This window comes from Vipera ursinii, assembly GCF_947247035.1.
Source record: "Vipera ursinii genome assembly, chromosome: 1".
In the NCBI taxonomy this organism is placed as follows: domain Eukaryota; kingdom Metazoa; phylum Chordata; class Lepidosauria; order Squamata; family Viperidae; genus Vipera; species Vipera ursinii.
In genome coordinates this window covers 26,804,787-26,820,411 of record NC_139512.1, presented here as the reverse complement: position 1 = coordinate 26,820,411, position 15,625 = coordinate 26,804,787, and the positions used below count along the sequence as shown (strand labels likewise).

Genomic DNA, 15,625 nt, shown 5'->3' with positions numbered 1-15,625 from the left:
AGCATACTTTACCCAGCCAAATGAGTGCCCATAGGGGCACTAGGAGGTGATTGTCACTGTGTGTTGGGGGGAGAGAGGGGGGGGGGAGGCTCAGCTAATCTCAATGTACACATGTTGTACTTTGACAATAAAGGTTTATTATTATTATTATAGTTGACAATAGTTCATTAACTTGTTAGATCAACTACAAACTACATTACAAAAGCAAAATATCAACTCTCAACCAGTAGAGAACAGCAGCCAAGCAGGAAAGGACTGGCTGGAACAACCTTTTGGGGATTCCAAGGCGCATTTGCAATGGGTTGAAAGTTCAAAGAGAAGAATGTTATCTGCTCCTGCACCAGGAAGCAGTGTGACAATACTGGCAACAGGAAAGCCGCAACTGCACATCTGCCTTAAGATATGGGCTTACTTCTCCATTATCCTGCTTTGGTCCAATATCCATAAACCTGGATGATGAAAACCAATGCAGTTTTAAAGAAAATGTGGACATATTTTTAATTAAATAGCTAATATTCGAATTATAACTATATAAAGAACTACGGTTTGACCAAGGCTGGGATCGAGCAAAAAGGATTGCAGTAGTTTTTCGTGTTGGAAAGGGATATTTATAATCTTGGATCACTAGCCCGTTCGTGTTCAGTTTTTGATAGCGCTTCTAAACATCGACAACTTTTAAGACGCCTGGAGTTAAACTCCCCAAATTCCCCAGCTACAAAACCGCGCAAAGGGTTCGCCTTTCTCATTCCGATGACGCCCATTCGTGACGCGTCGGTGGGCGGGCCTCGGGGGGGGGCGTGGCGCTGTCTAAAAGGGACGATCGGTCGTCGTTGCTTTGTAAAGAAAAGCCGTTCAAAATGTCGGCGGGCGATCGCGGTGATTGGCTGCCTCCGCGCGAGCCAGGCAGCCAGGCCATCCGTACGGTGGAGATGCACGCGGGAGGGGAGCCGCTCCGCGTGGTGGTGCCCGGCGGGCTGGGACTGCTGGAACCCGGGCCTGAGCTGCCTCTCCTGAGTCGGCGGCGTCGCCTGCTGGACTCCCCGGAGCTGGACGGTGTGAGGCGGCTGCTGATGCACGAACCCCGCGGACACCGCGACATGTACGGCGCCGTGGTGGTGGCCAGCGAGCTGCCCGAAGCCGCCCTTGGAGCCCTCTTCGTGCACAACGAGGGCGCGAGCTCCATGTGCGGCCACGCCGTCCTTTGCCTGGGCCGCTTTGCCCTCGACTACGGCCTCTGCCAGCCCTCGCCTTCCCCCGGCGAGACCGCCGTCACCATTCACTGCCCCTGCGGGCCCGTCAAGGCTTTTGCATCCTGGGACGGGCAGCGCAGTGGAAGCCGCGTTCGTTTCCACAGCGTGCCTGCCTTCGCCGCGGCTACCGGTAGGGATGCAATGGTGCTACTCTGACCAGCTCTTGGACTTAAGCCTGTAGGGCAGGGGTAGGCAACCTCGGCTCTTTTATGACTCATGGACTTCAACTCCCAGAATTCCTGAGTCAGCTATGCTGACTCAGGAATTCTGGGAGTTGAAGTCCATGAGTCATAAAAGAGCCGAGGTTGCCTACCCCTGCCGTAGGGCAACTTCCAGAAGTAGATGGACTTCAGCTCCCAGCATTCTAGGCAGGGTGTTGTCGGGAGTTGGAATCCACAGGTGTGGAAGTTGCCTGAACAATGTTAATTTAACTTTTTATCCTTAAATGACATTTTAAGGGTGTGGTGTATTTAAGATTATATAGCTGCCCATCTCATGTGAGCCTAGGCAGCTCACAAGTTAAAATAGCAAAGTTAAAATAGCTTGTATAAATTAAAATATAAAAGTGTAGGAATGTGTCCGCTTAACAGTTTATAGACAATACAATGCAACCATCTTGCAGGCTGCCCATGTCCCTGGGATCCCCAGGTGTGATGACACAGCCATGTCTTCAGGGGCTTCCAGTGTGACCTCATGAGTTCCAGAAGGCAGGAGAACAGGAAAAGCTCTTCTGGGTCCCATTGAATGGAAAACGTGGCCCCTTCTGCCAGATCTGAAGGGACAGGTAGATGTAGCTTTATAGGTAATAACTAAGACCTCGCAACCAGAAGCAAACTGGCAACTAATGCAGTTTACGAAGCTGAGGTGTAATGTATACTGATCTTGGAGTGCACATAGCTTCCTGCACCATCACATTTTGTACTTGCTGCAGATTCTGGATGCTTTTCAAAGGCAGGCCCATCTAGAATATGTTAACAATATTTTATCTGGGAAATGACCAGGGTTTAAGTTGGGGTTTGCTATACTGATCAAGTCAGCCAACAGAAATCTACTGTTTTTTCCTTTTTATGAAGAAAGCAGATATTAAGCTCAAATGAAAAGGTGATGTTTAAAATCTGAAGCATATAAAATAGCCAGAGAAAGAACTTGATTGTTCCAAATGTTAGTCATCTTTCCCAATTTACTAGCTGTATATATTGTCATCACTAGAACTGAGCTAATTTGTCAAATTCAGTTTCTTGGTCCTAGGATCTCAGAGGGTCTCCCCAAATCCTCTCAGGGATCCGCAGTTAAAATTGTTTGCCATTTGTTAAAAAAATAATACAATATCAAATATCCCATCAAACTTTCAAGAGAAATGATAGAATCAGATGTATCCGTTTTATTTTTTTTAAAGATAAATATCAATAAATGTAACCTATGCTAACAGGAGCCTTTTGGGGTCCTCCATTATTTATAAAAGGTAGAAAAAGTCCTGAGGGAAAATGGTTTAAGAAACACAGGTATAAATACCTCTATAAGTTATTCTTACACACGGGTGTCAAACTTGATTGCATTACATGACGTACTCGACATTTGCCTTTGCAGAGCTGAGGTGCGCATGGTCTGCGCATGATGTATCTGGCCCGCAGGCCGCCATTTGACATCCTTGTTTTTATACATAGGTCTTATGGGTCTTTTTTCCCTAAAGAATCATAAGAGGTAAACATTGAGAGTAGAATAATATAATAATAGAATATTTTAAATGTTGGTATCCTTAACTAATCCAATAATTATTTGGTCACAGATATGAATTTTATCTGATATAAAATGGTATAGCTCAGTTGGAAAATTGAAAACTTGTTTTGTGACCTGCATGCTTTGGGTGATTGATAATGTAAATCTGTTGTAATTAACCTCTTTTCTGCTATTCCTTAGGCTTTAACTTTGATTCATGGAAGGAATGCTTCTCTGTACTACACTGCTTCTCATGATTACCTTAGTGAGCCTGTACGTTTTATTTTTAAATTCATGTAGATCCCTGTATTAATCAAATCACTCGCAGTTACCCCACGTATGTTGTGTCATTGTGATTATAGTTATGTCATTTGATTGTAGTTCCCATAGATCACTACAGTAATTTTTACTTACTTTCTGATTTTGAGGTTCTTTTGAAGATGAAACATCTTGTATCTCAATAACAAATTAGAAGTAGCATATGGTATCCTGCCACCAATGTAATTTTCTCTATAAATAAGATTGAATAATGGCACTAATAAGATTGAAACCAGGAAAAAAATAACAACACAGGAAGGAAGTATCACTATATTTGGGGAATCTTCAGGCATTAATTGTTAGGGTAGATGAGGAATCTGGATTCCAGATTTTAACATTCTTTTGAGGGAGTTGCCTTAAGAATAAATTATTGAACAAAATAAATATAAAACTAATACACTGATGATATTTATATAGCTTTTATCTCTTGTCTCCCTTCCTTTTTGTTTTTACCTGATCATCAGATATAACCATTGATGTTCCTGACTATGGAAAAGTCCTCCTTGATGTTGGCTATGGGGGTGCTTTCTATGCATTTCTCAGTGCTGAACAATTAGGCCTTGATGTATGTTCCTCAAAAATTAGGGATCTTATAGATGCAGCAACTGCAGTAACTGAAGCTGTAAAGGCTCAGGTACATTTAACATGGCTTTGTATTGTATTTACTAGCTAAATGCATCATTTTGCAGATCAGTGAGTTATTTGAAATGAAAGGAAAATCTAATTAACCTTTTCAAAATACTGTCAGCAGTCAGAAATAATTTTTCCAGAATAATAATATATCAAATAACTTTGCTTTAAAAACAGATTTCTGTACTCTAGCCATTCTGAATAAATGCAGTGTTGAAAATAGGAACAATTGGGGAATTAGTTATTAGATGCCTGAATCATAACCTTATTTAACTACTAACTCGTGGGGAATGTTGGAAGAAGATTGCTATTGGCGTATCAGCTACAGTTCTTCAAAAAATTTAATCGATCAGTCACCCATGAGCAGTGCTTGACTTGATGGCTTTGGATTTAATCTTTCAGAGCTCTTCTTATATAGAGTAATAGATCAAAACTTAAAAGTGTTCCAACAAAAGCTGAAACTATGGTATATTCAGTTATAATTCCTTTTCCAGTCTTCTGACTAGATGGTTGTTATATTAATCTTCTGATATCTGATTTCTTTTTTAATACAAATGTAAAACCTGGTTCACAATATTTCCAACTAGTTTTTCATTTAAGAAATTGCAGTGAAATACTCAAATCTGTGTCAGAGTAGGGACATTGATACTGTAATGAAGCAGTTAGATCCTTTCGTTGGTTATATTTTAATAAAAGTCTCTAAAATATTTTGTTTCTTCTAGTTCAAAGTTCACCACCCTCTTATTGAAGAGATGGCTTTCATTTATGGAACTATACTGACAGATGGAAAAGATGAATTTAGTGATGAACCTACGAGTAATATATGTGTATTTGCAGATGCACAGGTAATAAAGCATGCATGAAGTAATATCCTGAGCTGTTATCTTTAAACCATAGCCCTTAGTTGAATAGGCCTCAACTGAATCTTTGTCCATCGGAGTCCTGAAATAGCAGGGGGAAAACTATAAGTACCCACCATGACTTTTCCTAGAGTGGGAGAATATGTAGTATCTGTAATATGAAAGGGAAGCCAGATCTTAATGTCTGCTTTAACCATTAAAAATTCTATTTGTCCTAGCTGTTATAAGAGAATAAATGTCTCAGTAGTTTCATTCACTGCTAAGCTTGTAAGCCGCCCTGAGTCTTCGGAGAAGGGCGGGATATAAATGTAATAAAAATAAAATAAATAAATAAATAAATAAATTTTAGCTTAAAATCTAACACATGGCTTCAAGAAAACAATCCAGAAGTTATAACAAGAAAGACATCATAGATGCCTGTTATCATGGATGATGCTTATTGAAAAAAGGCTCTGATAATTACCATGAAATGGGAAGTGAGATTGGACATACTGCTGAGAAGAGTTGTGATCCTTCAGGATTCTAGAATGAGTACCAAACACAAAACTGTCTAGTATAAAAATGCATTTTAAAAAAGGTGTATTGCCCTAGCTTTTATAAAACAGTACTGTGAATAAGAGCTACCTTTTCACCATTTCACTTCAGCCAGTTCCTGGTGATGTTTTTCATGTAATCAAAAAAATCAATAAAATATATTGAATAGCAGTGTAGTTGAACCTAATCATAAGAATTTATCTTCCAAGAATTCTATGCCTGAGTTTATTTCTGCCAAGAAATAAAACAGGTATTGGCAATGTTGTAAAGAATAAAGGCAAAATTTGGTTTTAATTAGTCAAGTATTGCCAAAGCCTGTTTGGTGTATTGGTTAAGGCACCAGGTAAGACACCAGGAGACTGAGTTCTACTCCAAGCCAGTTGGTCAAGCTTTTTTCGCAAACAATGGATCAATATTTGGTTGATCCGAAAAAAAGTAGACTAGTGGGAAAATTCTAAGAAAAAAAAATCCTTTGTAAGAAACTATAATTCCTGAAAATTTAATCAATTTCAAGTAGCTTTTAAAGGAAAGGCCAGGGATCCCCAACCAAGTGCAACTCCCACCTGATAAATTCAAAAACTAATGGAGGGAATGTTGTGTGGAGCCTCAGCACTGAACAGCAGAATAAGCTTGGAAAAAGTTGCAGAAGGGCAACGGGCAGCAGATAAATGGGGAGGCCTGCTTCTCCTTGATCCTGCAGTGAACCCAACTGCCTTCATGTGAATTGGAGTGGTCCCTTGAGACAGAGCAGGTGGTGTAGCCTGTTTAGCTTATGTGTAAGAACGGTAGTGCCTGTTTAGGACCAACCAGTGGCTGCCTTACTTCTAGATGTCTGTGGAGTTTCTCAGTTATCCAGGTCATGATTGTCCCCGAAGGTGCTTTTTCACAAGGCAACTGGACTTCCTTTTTTTCTCTTTGAAGACGTTTTGCTTCTCAGCCCCGTAGATAGGGCTCGCAACTTGGGAGTCCTCCTAGATTCACGGCTCACCTTGGAAGAGCACATGGTGGCTGTGACTAGGGGGGCTTTCGCCCAGGTTCGCCTGGTGCGCCAGTTGCGGCCCTATCTAAGCCGGGATGATTTATGCACAGTCACTCACGCGCTCGTGACCTCTCGTCTAGACTACTGTAACGCTCTCTACATGGGGCTTCCCTTGAGGACCACCCGGAGGCTCCAACTGGTACAGAATGCAGCCGCGAGAGTCTCCCGATACTCCCATGTCACACCTCTGCTCCGTGAGCTGCATTGGTTGCCAGTTGTCTTCCGGGTGAGATTCAAGGTGCTAGTAATGGTGTTTAAAGCCCTACATGGCATGGGGCCGGAGTACCTTAGGGAACACCTGCTGCCGGCGTCTACTTCCCTCCGCCCTGTGTGTTCCCACAGAGAGGGTCTCCTCAGGGTGCCACCGGTCAGAGAATGTCGACTGGTGGCCCCCAGGGGGAGATCCTTCTCTGTGGGCGCCCCGGAGCTATGGAACCAGTTACCGGTTGAGCTCCGGACGGCGCCCGATCTTCGCTCCTTTCGCCGCGACCTGAAAACATACTTGTTCGAGCAAGCCGGCCTGGCCTGAGGGGGGATTAGTGGGGTCTTTTTACTATTTTTATTGGGGTTTTTACCATGTATTAATTGTATTTTTATCAGGCATGTATTTAATTATCTTTTATTTTTTGTAAATCTCTGTGTTTTATTCTTGCCCTGTACACCGCCCTGAGTCCTTCGGGAGAAAGGCGGTATAGAAATATTAATAAATTAAATTAAATTAAGCTTCAGCTCTGACTGGAATCCTTCCATTCCCCACCATCCAGTCATAGCTGAAGAAACGTCTTGGATGAGAAGCGAAACGTCTTCAATGAGAAAAAAGAAAGTCCAGATGCCTAATGAAAAAGCAACTTTGGGACTACTAGCTGGTTTTCCTGCTGGTGTTGAATGAGGCACAGGCTGGACAGGATTATCTGTAGGGCTAAGGGCCTTGAGCATGATACACTAGCTTTAAATATTGAATTACAACTTCTAAAACCCACCCAGCATGATGGTCGGGGTTGATGTGCAATATCTAGCGTGTCACTGATGTCTTCCTTCTGCACATACTTTATAAAGACGGAATTCTACTTTTCTGGGCACAAAACCTCTTCATATTAGTACTGAATAATAAGCTGGTCAATATTATTTTAGGGCAGAGTCCTTGGTGTTCTCTGAGCTTGATTGTTATTGTGCAGACATTTCATTAACAACCTAGGTAACAACTTCAGTACTAGAGGGAGTGGGGTTTGCTCTGTTTATTTACAGGAAGTTGCCCGCCAGTGTATTCTTGCCCAGTCAGCCTTATTCTAGAATATTTTAGCCCCAAAACATAATTATTGCCATCATATCTAATTGGAATGGTGAATTCCAAAGGAAAGTGTGAAGATGAAAGTGAATAAGCATAGATATGAATATAATTGTTGATTTATATAATGGAACAATGAACAAAAATACAGCAGGTCATATATTTCTAAAATAGGTTGATCGAAGTCCTACAGGATCTGGTGTGACTGCTCGCATTGCCTTACAATATCATAAAGGATTAATTCAGCTGACCCAGACCAGGACCTTCAGAAGCAGTTCAACTGGTTCCTTGTTCACTGGAAAAGCAATAAAGGTAAATACCAAACTTTTCTTTTGAGGAATGGGGAAGAGTTTGTGTATGTTATTTTTTAGAAAATATGGTATTAGTTGACTGAAAGAGTTGCTTTTCCGTGGGTAGCATTAAAGTGGACTCAAAATCTACCTCAGGAGGAGGAAGTAGTTATCTAGTATTAAGAGCAATGATTTTGAAGGACCAGTGCAAGATTCCCAACTTGGATTTTTCCCCAGTGCAGCCCAATACAATTTTTAACATTCAGAGAATATGAAACAATAGGGAAGTTAAAAAAATATTGATGGCTGTTCTGGTTGCATAACGTTGGGAATTGTCCAGTGTTGAGAATTATGTTTTTAATTATCACTTAATTTTTCATTCTGGGTATATACTGTATGTCTCCTCACATGTTTGTTATTTGCGAAAGCTTATAGATTGTATTACTGATCTAATGAGCAGGTTTATTTTTTTAATCTGAAACACTTGTTTTTCCAATCCAGGAAACAAAATGTGGTGATCACAATGCTGTTATAGTAGAAGTCTCAGGAGAATCTTTTTATACCGGAACATCAACATTCACTTTTGAAGAAAATGATCCACTGAAATATGGTTTTTTTCTCAAGTAATTGCTTTTTTAATGACTCCAATGAAAAAGATGCATTTTTGTTTAATTTTGATTAATGTATTGGCCTTCATTTTTTATTGATAATTAATATAAATAATTATAAGAACACAGTGTAGCCAAAGTTGAGCTTTTTCATATCTACTACAAAATCTTTGGTTGGTCAGCCGGAACATGATGGCAAAATGGTATGTCATAAATATTTTTTCTTGACATCTAAAAAACCTTGTAGGGGACAAATGCAATAATAAATTAGAATAATTTATAATGATAATTAATAAACATGATAGCAAAATGCTGTAAGTAATAAATTAGAATTGCATTAGATATTTAAAAACAGCTTACAAAGAAGTTGATCGAGGATTTCTGAGGATAACTACTTTTTCACTGACAGTTGAAATGTGGGAATGTTTTGCTAGACTTTTTGTGTGTATGTGGGGGGAAGGATACCTATTCTTAGAATTACATTATGGATATCAATTGTAGGTGGTTAACATTTGTTAAAAAATGAAACAGTCTTAAAGGCCTTTACTGGGAATATAGCTCATTAAGTTCACTGTGATTCAGTGCTGAGTAACCATGCAGAATTAAACTGTTTGTTTTCCCCCTTGTTTATGAAACAAGTTGTTTTATCTGATTTTGACCTTTTCTTACCGTACATAGCTGTACAGCTATCCATGTTGGATACGCAAAACAATCACCTTCTTAAAATTAAGTATACTGTAAAGATCGATGGCTAACACATGGATTTATTAAATAAAGTGCAAATGAAAAGGTAATTTTTGTTATATTTTAAGTACATACTGCTATTAACCCACCCATTTGTACCTTAAAAGTCTGCCAAGCCCAGCCATGTATTGCAATGGAAGTAGGTAAGCTGAATTATCCCAGATGTGGCCGAACATCCGTTTCCAATATCTCTCAGTGCTGGCCATCTTGGCTGAGTTGCTGGGAAGTTCTCTTCCTGAACCAAGGCGTATCAGACCAGGCAAGGATGCTAGGGCCACTCCAGTGCTACAGTGTGGTGGATGAGGAAACCCAACGAAGAATTTTAGATGCGATTGTTATATTACTACTCTGGTTTTTTTAAAATAATTTTTTTTAAATAGTCACTGAGAAACTTAATGTATAGACCAGTAGTTTCAGATTTTGCAAAGTTAAGAAAAGCTGCAGCTACTGAAATCCTGTCTTCTGTGCATTTGTTCTGTCACTCCAACAAGAGTGGGTTGGTACTTCTGTTCCAACAGATTCTTTTTCCATGTTCTGAGAAACTGAACTGAGGGTAATAATGTGGGAAAAAGTAATTGCCATAATTTTGCTAACCGTTGGGGCCAGCGGAGATGGTGTCCCTGAGTTTTTGACTGGTGGATGGTAAAACAGTTAAAAGGGGCCACTTGCAGCCCTGTCAGGTCGCCAGTCAGACCTCGGGATGAAGTGGAAAAGATGCAGCTAGGGCAGGGGTCGGCAACCTCGGCTCTTTTATGACTCGTGGACTTCAACTCCCAGAATTCCTGAGCCAGCATAGCTGGCTCAGGAATTCTGGGAGTTGAAGTCCACGAGTCATAAAAGAGCCGAGGTTGCCGACCCCTGAGCTAGGGGGCGGGGGAGGGAGCTGCGGCATCGCTTTCTCCCCTGAGCAACCGTCGGATAGGGATAACATGGTTTCCCCGGGCAACCGTCTGCAGAAACGTCAGCGGCCTTGAACGTCTCCTGCTCCGCAATTCAGCGCACCACACGCGTGGTTTCCGTATCTCTTCCGCCGAGTCCGGGCTGGCTGAACGAGGGAACCAGCCGCTCGGCGAAGGCACCAGCGAAAGCTAAGCATCCCCAAGGCTCTCGTTCGCCGGTTCCACCCCATCCTCCTCCGCCTCTCCGCAGAAGCAGCCTGCCCGGGAAGGAGCGCGCGTAACCCGGGTGGAGAGAGCCGGCGGCGATCCCAAAGCATCCCTGTATAGTTCAGGTTGCCGCGAGAGGCGCGCAGGGTCGAAGCGTGGTCGGCGAGGAAGCGGGGCGCTTTTTCCCCCAGCTGTTGCGCCGCCGTTTTCGGAGCCGCCCCTTCCCCGGACAGCCGACTTCTCCGTCCAGAAAATGCAGCGAGAACCCAGCCTTCCAGGGCCCAGCGAGGCCGGGGCTCCCTAGTCGTGGAAGCCGGGCCGAAACCCTGCGGTGGCCGCTGCTTCTCACCGTCCCCTCGGCGCTTTCCGGAAGGGGCTCGCCTCGCTCGGGCTGGGAATGCGCCTTCGTGCGCCAGCTGCCCATGGAGGAGGTGGCCGCGCTGAGCAACGCTTCTGCCGCCCCCGGCAACGTAAGCGCGGGGAGCGGGCAGGGCACGGCGCCCTCGGCCCCCGCGGACCTCGAGGAGGCGGCGCGGTGGGGCTGGACGGTGGCGGCGCTGGCCTCGCAGGGCCTGCTGCTGCTCGCCATCTTCGCGCTTTCCACGCTGGGCAACGGCGCCGTGGTGGTGATCATCGCTCGGCACCGGCAGCTCCGGACAGTTACCAACGCCTTCGTGCTGTCGCTGTCGCTGGCTGAGCTCCTGGATGCCCTTCTGTGCCTGCCCTTGGCCTTCGTCAGCCTCCTCAGCGGGCGCCCACACGGGGCCTGGCTCTTCGGGCGCCGCCTCTGCTTGGCCAGCGCCACCCTCCACGCTGGCTTGGGCATCGCTGCCACCCTGACCATGGCCCTGCTCTCCTTTGACCGCTACTGTGCCATTGTCCGCCAGCCACTGCGTAAAATGGGCCGCCGAAGAGCCTCGCAGCTCCTGGCTGCTGTGTGGTTGGCCGCCCTGGGCTTCTCAGGGCCTTGGTACCTGCTGGCCCAGGAGGAGGAGGAAGAGGAGGAGCAGCCTGTCGGTCCAGGCCCCCCTACCCCCTACCATTGTATGTATGTGCTGCCTTGGGGCTCTTCCCATTTGGGGCCCCCTTATAGTGCAACCCTAATTGTCCTTTGCTACCTGTTGCCCTTTGCCCTCATGTGCTTCTGCCACTACAACATCTGCCGGGCAGTGCGGCTGAGCGAGAGCAGGGTGCGCCCACTCACCACTTATGGGCACCTCCTGCGTTTCTATGGTGAGATGCGCACGGCCACCACTGTTCTAATCATGATTATCTCCATCATCTGCTGCTGGGGCCCTTATTGTATATTAGGCTTGGCTGCTGCAACGGGACGCTTCTCCTTTTCCCCCACCGTAGACACTGTGGTAAGCTGGATGGCCTGGGCCAACGGTGCCATTAACCCTCTCATCTATGCCACCCGCAACCCTAACATTTCTCTTCTTCTTGGGCGCAACCGGGAAGGAGGCTATCGGACTCAAAAACCTGTAGCTGCCTATTTGGCGGCTGTTCAGGGTCATCGGCTGGAGAGCAAGAGCCGGGCAGAACGCTATGCCAGCTATGGGCATGGCAATGGCGGCAATGTAAAGAATACTCTGACCTGCTCCAGTCCAGGCACTGGTAGAGAAGTGGCTATGTGGGCTTTTAAGAACCCAGCTGTTCTTTTCTGCCGTGATGCGCAACCGGGTTCAGCATCTGACGTGGGCTTGCCACACAAATCAGGCAATGTTGATACTTGCCTTTGAATCAAAATGGCTACATGAATTGGAATTAGTTTGTTGGGAAGATACATGGCAACGTTAATCAGATATATATTACCTGATAGGGAGAATAATAGAACTTGGAAAATGGGCATGTGAAGCAAAGGGATCAAATTAACTCCTAGACTTATGAATCTCATATCTGCTTTTTAGTGGTTTACGGCAGTTTCATTTTTGCTATATAAGGCCTCCTTGAGAGCAAGAGTTAAAAGCTATAAGGTTAGATTTGAACATTTATTAGGTGATGATTTAACAATGCTATAGCTGTATCCATGACATACTGACTTGCACACTAGCCAAGCACATGTTAACCTAGTGTGTTGTGTGAATTAGAAAATTGGATTGAGAAAATCATGGCTTAATATGCTGGGCAAACATAAACTGAGGGACCGGTTAACTAGCACTGAGCTAAAGGATAAATCAAGAATTCTAGAGAAATTAGAGATAATAGATAATAGATAATAATAACAAAAAAGAGGTGAATCGCTTGAGGAAAGATGAGCATTTCAGGATCATACTACTAGACTGGATATGTGAAAGAAAATATTACTCATCATTAGGCCTGCTGTCACAAGCCCTGTTGAGTAAGCTGGTCTGTTGATGAAGTAGCATTCGCAGTAATGAAATATCACAGCTTAAGTACAGAAAAAATGCTCTTCTAAATTTTACTCGTTTATAGTGTGCTTTTTTGACAATTTATTGCGATAATTTATTGCTAGTGTACTTTCAGAAAATATTTTGTACAATTAAAAATAAATATGACTATCCACCAAAATTTTTAACACCAATTAAGGTTCCAGTGATTTCAATAGGAGGCATTTGCAGCAGAATTCTGTGCATGTTTCCTCAAAAGCCATATGTGTATTAATTCCCATTGAAATCAGTGGGGCCTGAAATCAGTGAGGATCCAGATTGTTGGGGGCAATAAGCTGACTTTGTAATAATGCCGCTTGGGGGGGGGGCGAAAGCCCTAATAAGCAGGCATATACATAGAATGAAGGCTATTGCTAAGCACATTGATTTGTGCTTTAAATTGTAAGCCGCCCTGAGTCTTCGGAGAAGGGCGGATATAAATGGGATTAAAATAAAATAAATAAATAAATTGCTTATGTGGACGATGCCATGTTCAGAGTGCTTTCCTTGAACTCTTGTACTGCTGATAACAAGTCAGTGTGTGTTGGAGTCTGGCGTCATCTAAGTCAGATAAATGAATGAATGAATGAGGGAGTTAATGAATATTGGACTAATCTCTAAAAGTAAATCCAGACCTGTAATGCTGTGATTTTTAAGAACTCGATAAAAAAGCAAATTCCTGTTTCTGACTTTTTCAGATTTACTGCCGGGCAGACAAACTATAATTATATAGGGTGGCACATACGTACATTTTTGAGCAGAGTTGGGGAATGATGTTGGTTTGACCTGGGGTTTTTTTTTGCAGAGGGATCCTCAGTTCAGCAAATGATTCACCAATCTGCTTCTTCCATTGAGATAAATTGGACAGCTGTTTAAAAAGGTGCCTTGCCAAAAGCATGGAAAAGATTTTATCTGTGCAACACTGGAGGCAGGAATTGATTGCTACAGGACCTGACACACAAATAAATCTATAAATGGGCTGTACTTGATCAGTTGTGTGCACACAACTTTGCAACTCTGTTTTTCCCCCCACTGAGTTAAGGGTCTCCTCTTTCTTTGGGTAGTTTGTCGGGAAATCAGTTTTACTAAATTGTTTGGAAAAAGAAAACCACTGAAATAAGATTAAATTAATAAAACACTGAAATCTTTCTCTACCTTATTGCTTGAGAGCTCTATTTTGGATTTTTCCTCAATGTATTTGAACTTCATTTAAGAAAAACAGCTTAGTTTGGTATTTTCTGTTATGTATCTTTCTATTACTTCTGTAATTTTCATGGCTGCCTGAAGTTCTTGATCTGAAAGACTGGATGGAGTTCATTTTGGTTACATTAGAAGTAAGGTAGGCTGCAAACCCTAGACCAGGGGTGTCAAACTGCCGGCCCGCGGGCTGGACACGTCACAACAAAACCACACCCACCCCATTGCCGGCAATGGGGAAAAAGCTCCGATACGTCGCGCAACGTCACGTGACGTTGTGAGTTTGACATGTCTGCCCTAGACGGATAATTGTAAAATGAAAGACAAGCTATTCACATATACCCCTTCGGCACACCAAACTCCTCTTATGCCAATTACCACAGTGCTGGTTTGTTCTTTAACAAAGAAAATTTAAAATTAAACCCACCTTCATTAAATTGAATTAAATATATAGGGAAAAATGATTTTTTAAACATTTTTTATTCAGTTTGATGACATATGCACACAATGGCAGTTTACAACTTGGTGCTACAGTTTTAAATATAATATCTGGATGATGTGGGAAAATTTTATTGCCAATGTTAGATGTGGGAAAATTTTATTGCCAATGTTAGCTTGCAGTCTTTGAGTCACATACAGTGAATATAACTGTTCTCAAAAGAGGCCCTACATGGATAAGCTTAAATGTGTTTCTTCAGGTTTTGTGAGTATGACATTATTTTGTATGTGTGAGGGGAAAAAAATCATATAATTGTTATGCAAGTTTTGTTGGCAAAGATAAAAATTCTTAAGTAAAACCATAGCACTTTCAAAATGCACCACAGTAAAATTCCCAGTCCATTCTGCAGATAGTGTCGCTTTTTATTTAGAAAGACTTTTTCTCAGTAATAATAACTGCTATAGCCATTGTTTTTGAAGTACTTTTATAACTTTAGAGAAAGGAAAGGAAAGGGGAAATGATTTAGGGATGAACAGATAATTTTTATTCTGAAAAATCAGGCCTGAATCTAAGAGAAAATCCTTAGAAAATCAAAGTACTGCTAAATACTGCAAAGTTGTAATTTAATAAAAAAAACCATCCCAAATAATTATTTAGTCAAATATTTCACATTATAAAGAACTCTTTTCCAGAAATACAGAGGATGCATTGATACTAAAAAAGACTAATCTATTCCAAAATGAAGTTTCTTCAGATCACAATGTAATTCATATTGGTTTGGCCAGAGCTCTTCTAGGGCAAAACTAGAAATAGGCATTCTGCTTCTGATCCATAATAATCCAAGGTATTCTGCCTTTTTTGGTACTTAGAGCATAGACTGCATATCCAGATCAGAGCACTTAACTCAGTATTGCTTACACTTGAAATTATAAGAGTTCAAATTTACTATTTGATACCAAATCAGAGCATCAGTCTTGTTTTCTGTAATCGTAGTCAAAAGAGTATTGTGGAAATCAGGAGTACAAAATGGGGAAACATCTTAACCTGCTTAATCAACTTTCCCTGGAGAAAACAGTCATTGACTGCCCATCACCCAAAACCAGTCTAGAATGAAGTAGCAATAGCGATCTTAGAAACAAACAGGCAAACTTAGGTATAGCTATTTTTGCCTGCCCCACAATTTTTCAGCAAACTAAGAGTGACTGACAGCCCAGCAATC

General features: G+C 42.5%; 2 protein-coding genes across 2 annotated transcripts; both read left to right on the top strand.

Annotated features, from left to right (window-relative positions):
• The first annotated feature begins 783 nt into the window (after positions 1 to 783).
• L3HYPDH (trans-L-3-hydroxyproline dehydratase) lies at positions 784 to 9,155 on the top strand. The gene is made up of 5 exons (XM_083348682.1): positions 784 to 1,380; positions 3,749 to 3,918; positions 4,637 to 4,759; positions 7,807 to 7,944; positions 8,424 to 9,155. The coding sequence occupies exons 1-5, from the start codon at positions 858 to 860 to the stop codon at positions 8,547 to 8,549; spliced, it is 1,080 nt and encodes a 359-aa protein (XP_083204808.1). The 5' UTR covers positions 784 to 857; the 3' UTR covers positions 8,550 to 9,155.
• A 1,322-nt stretch (positions 9,156 to 10,477) lies between these two features.
• GPR135 (G protein-coupled receptor 135) lies at positions 10,478 to 12,122 on the top strand (the record flags this gene model as incomplete). Its single annotated transcript, XM_083354237.1, has 1 exon — positions 10,478 to 12,122. The coding sequence occupies exon 1, from the start codon at positions 10,803 to 10,805 to the stop codon at positions 12,120 to 12,122; it is 1,320 nt and encodes a 439-aa protein (XP_083210363.1). The 5' UTR covers positions 10,478 to 10,802.
• Between the last annotated feature and the right edge of the window lie 3,503 nt (positions 12,123 to 15,625).

Excerpts from the sequence above, each read along its gene's own strand:
- L3HYPDH (XM_083348682.1), top strand. The coding sequence starts at position 858 with ATGTCGGCGGGCGATCGCGGTGATTGGCTGCCTCCGCGCGAGCCAGGC. Across the intron at positions 4,760-7,806 it reads GTGTATTTGCAGATGCACAG|GTTGATCGAAGTCCTACAGG; the intron begins GTAATAAAGCAT and ends TTTCTAAAATAG. Across the intron at positions 7,945-8,423 it reads TCACTGGAAAAGCAATAAAG|GAAACAAAATGTGGTGATCA; the intron begins GTAAATACCAAA and ends TTTCCAATCCAG.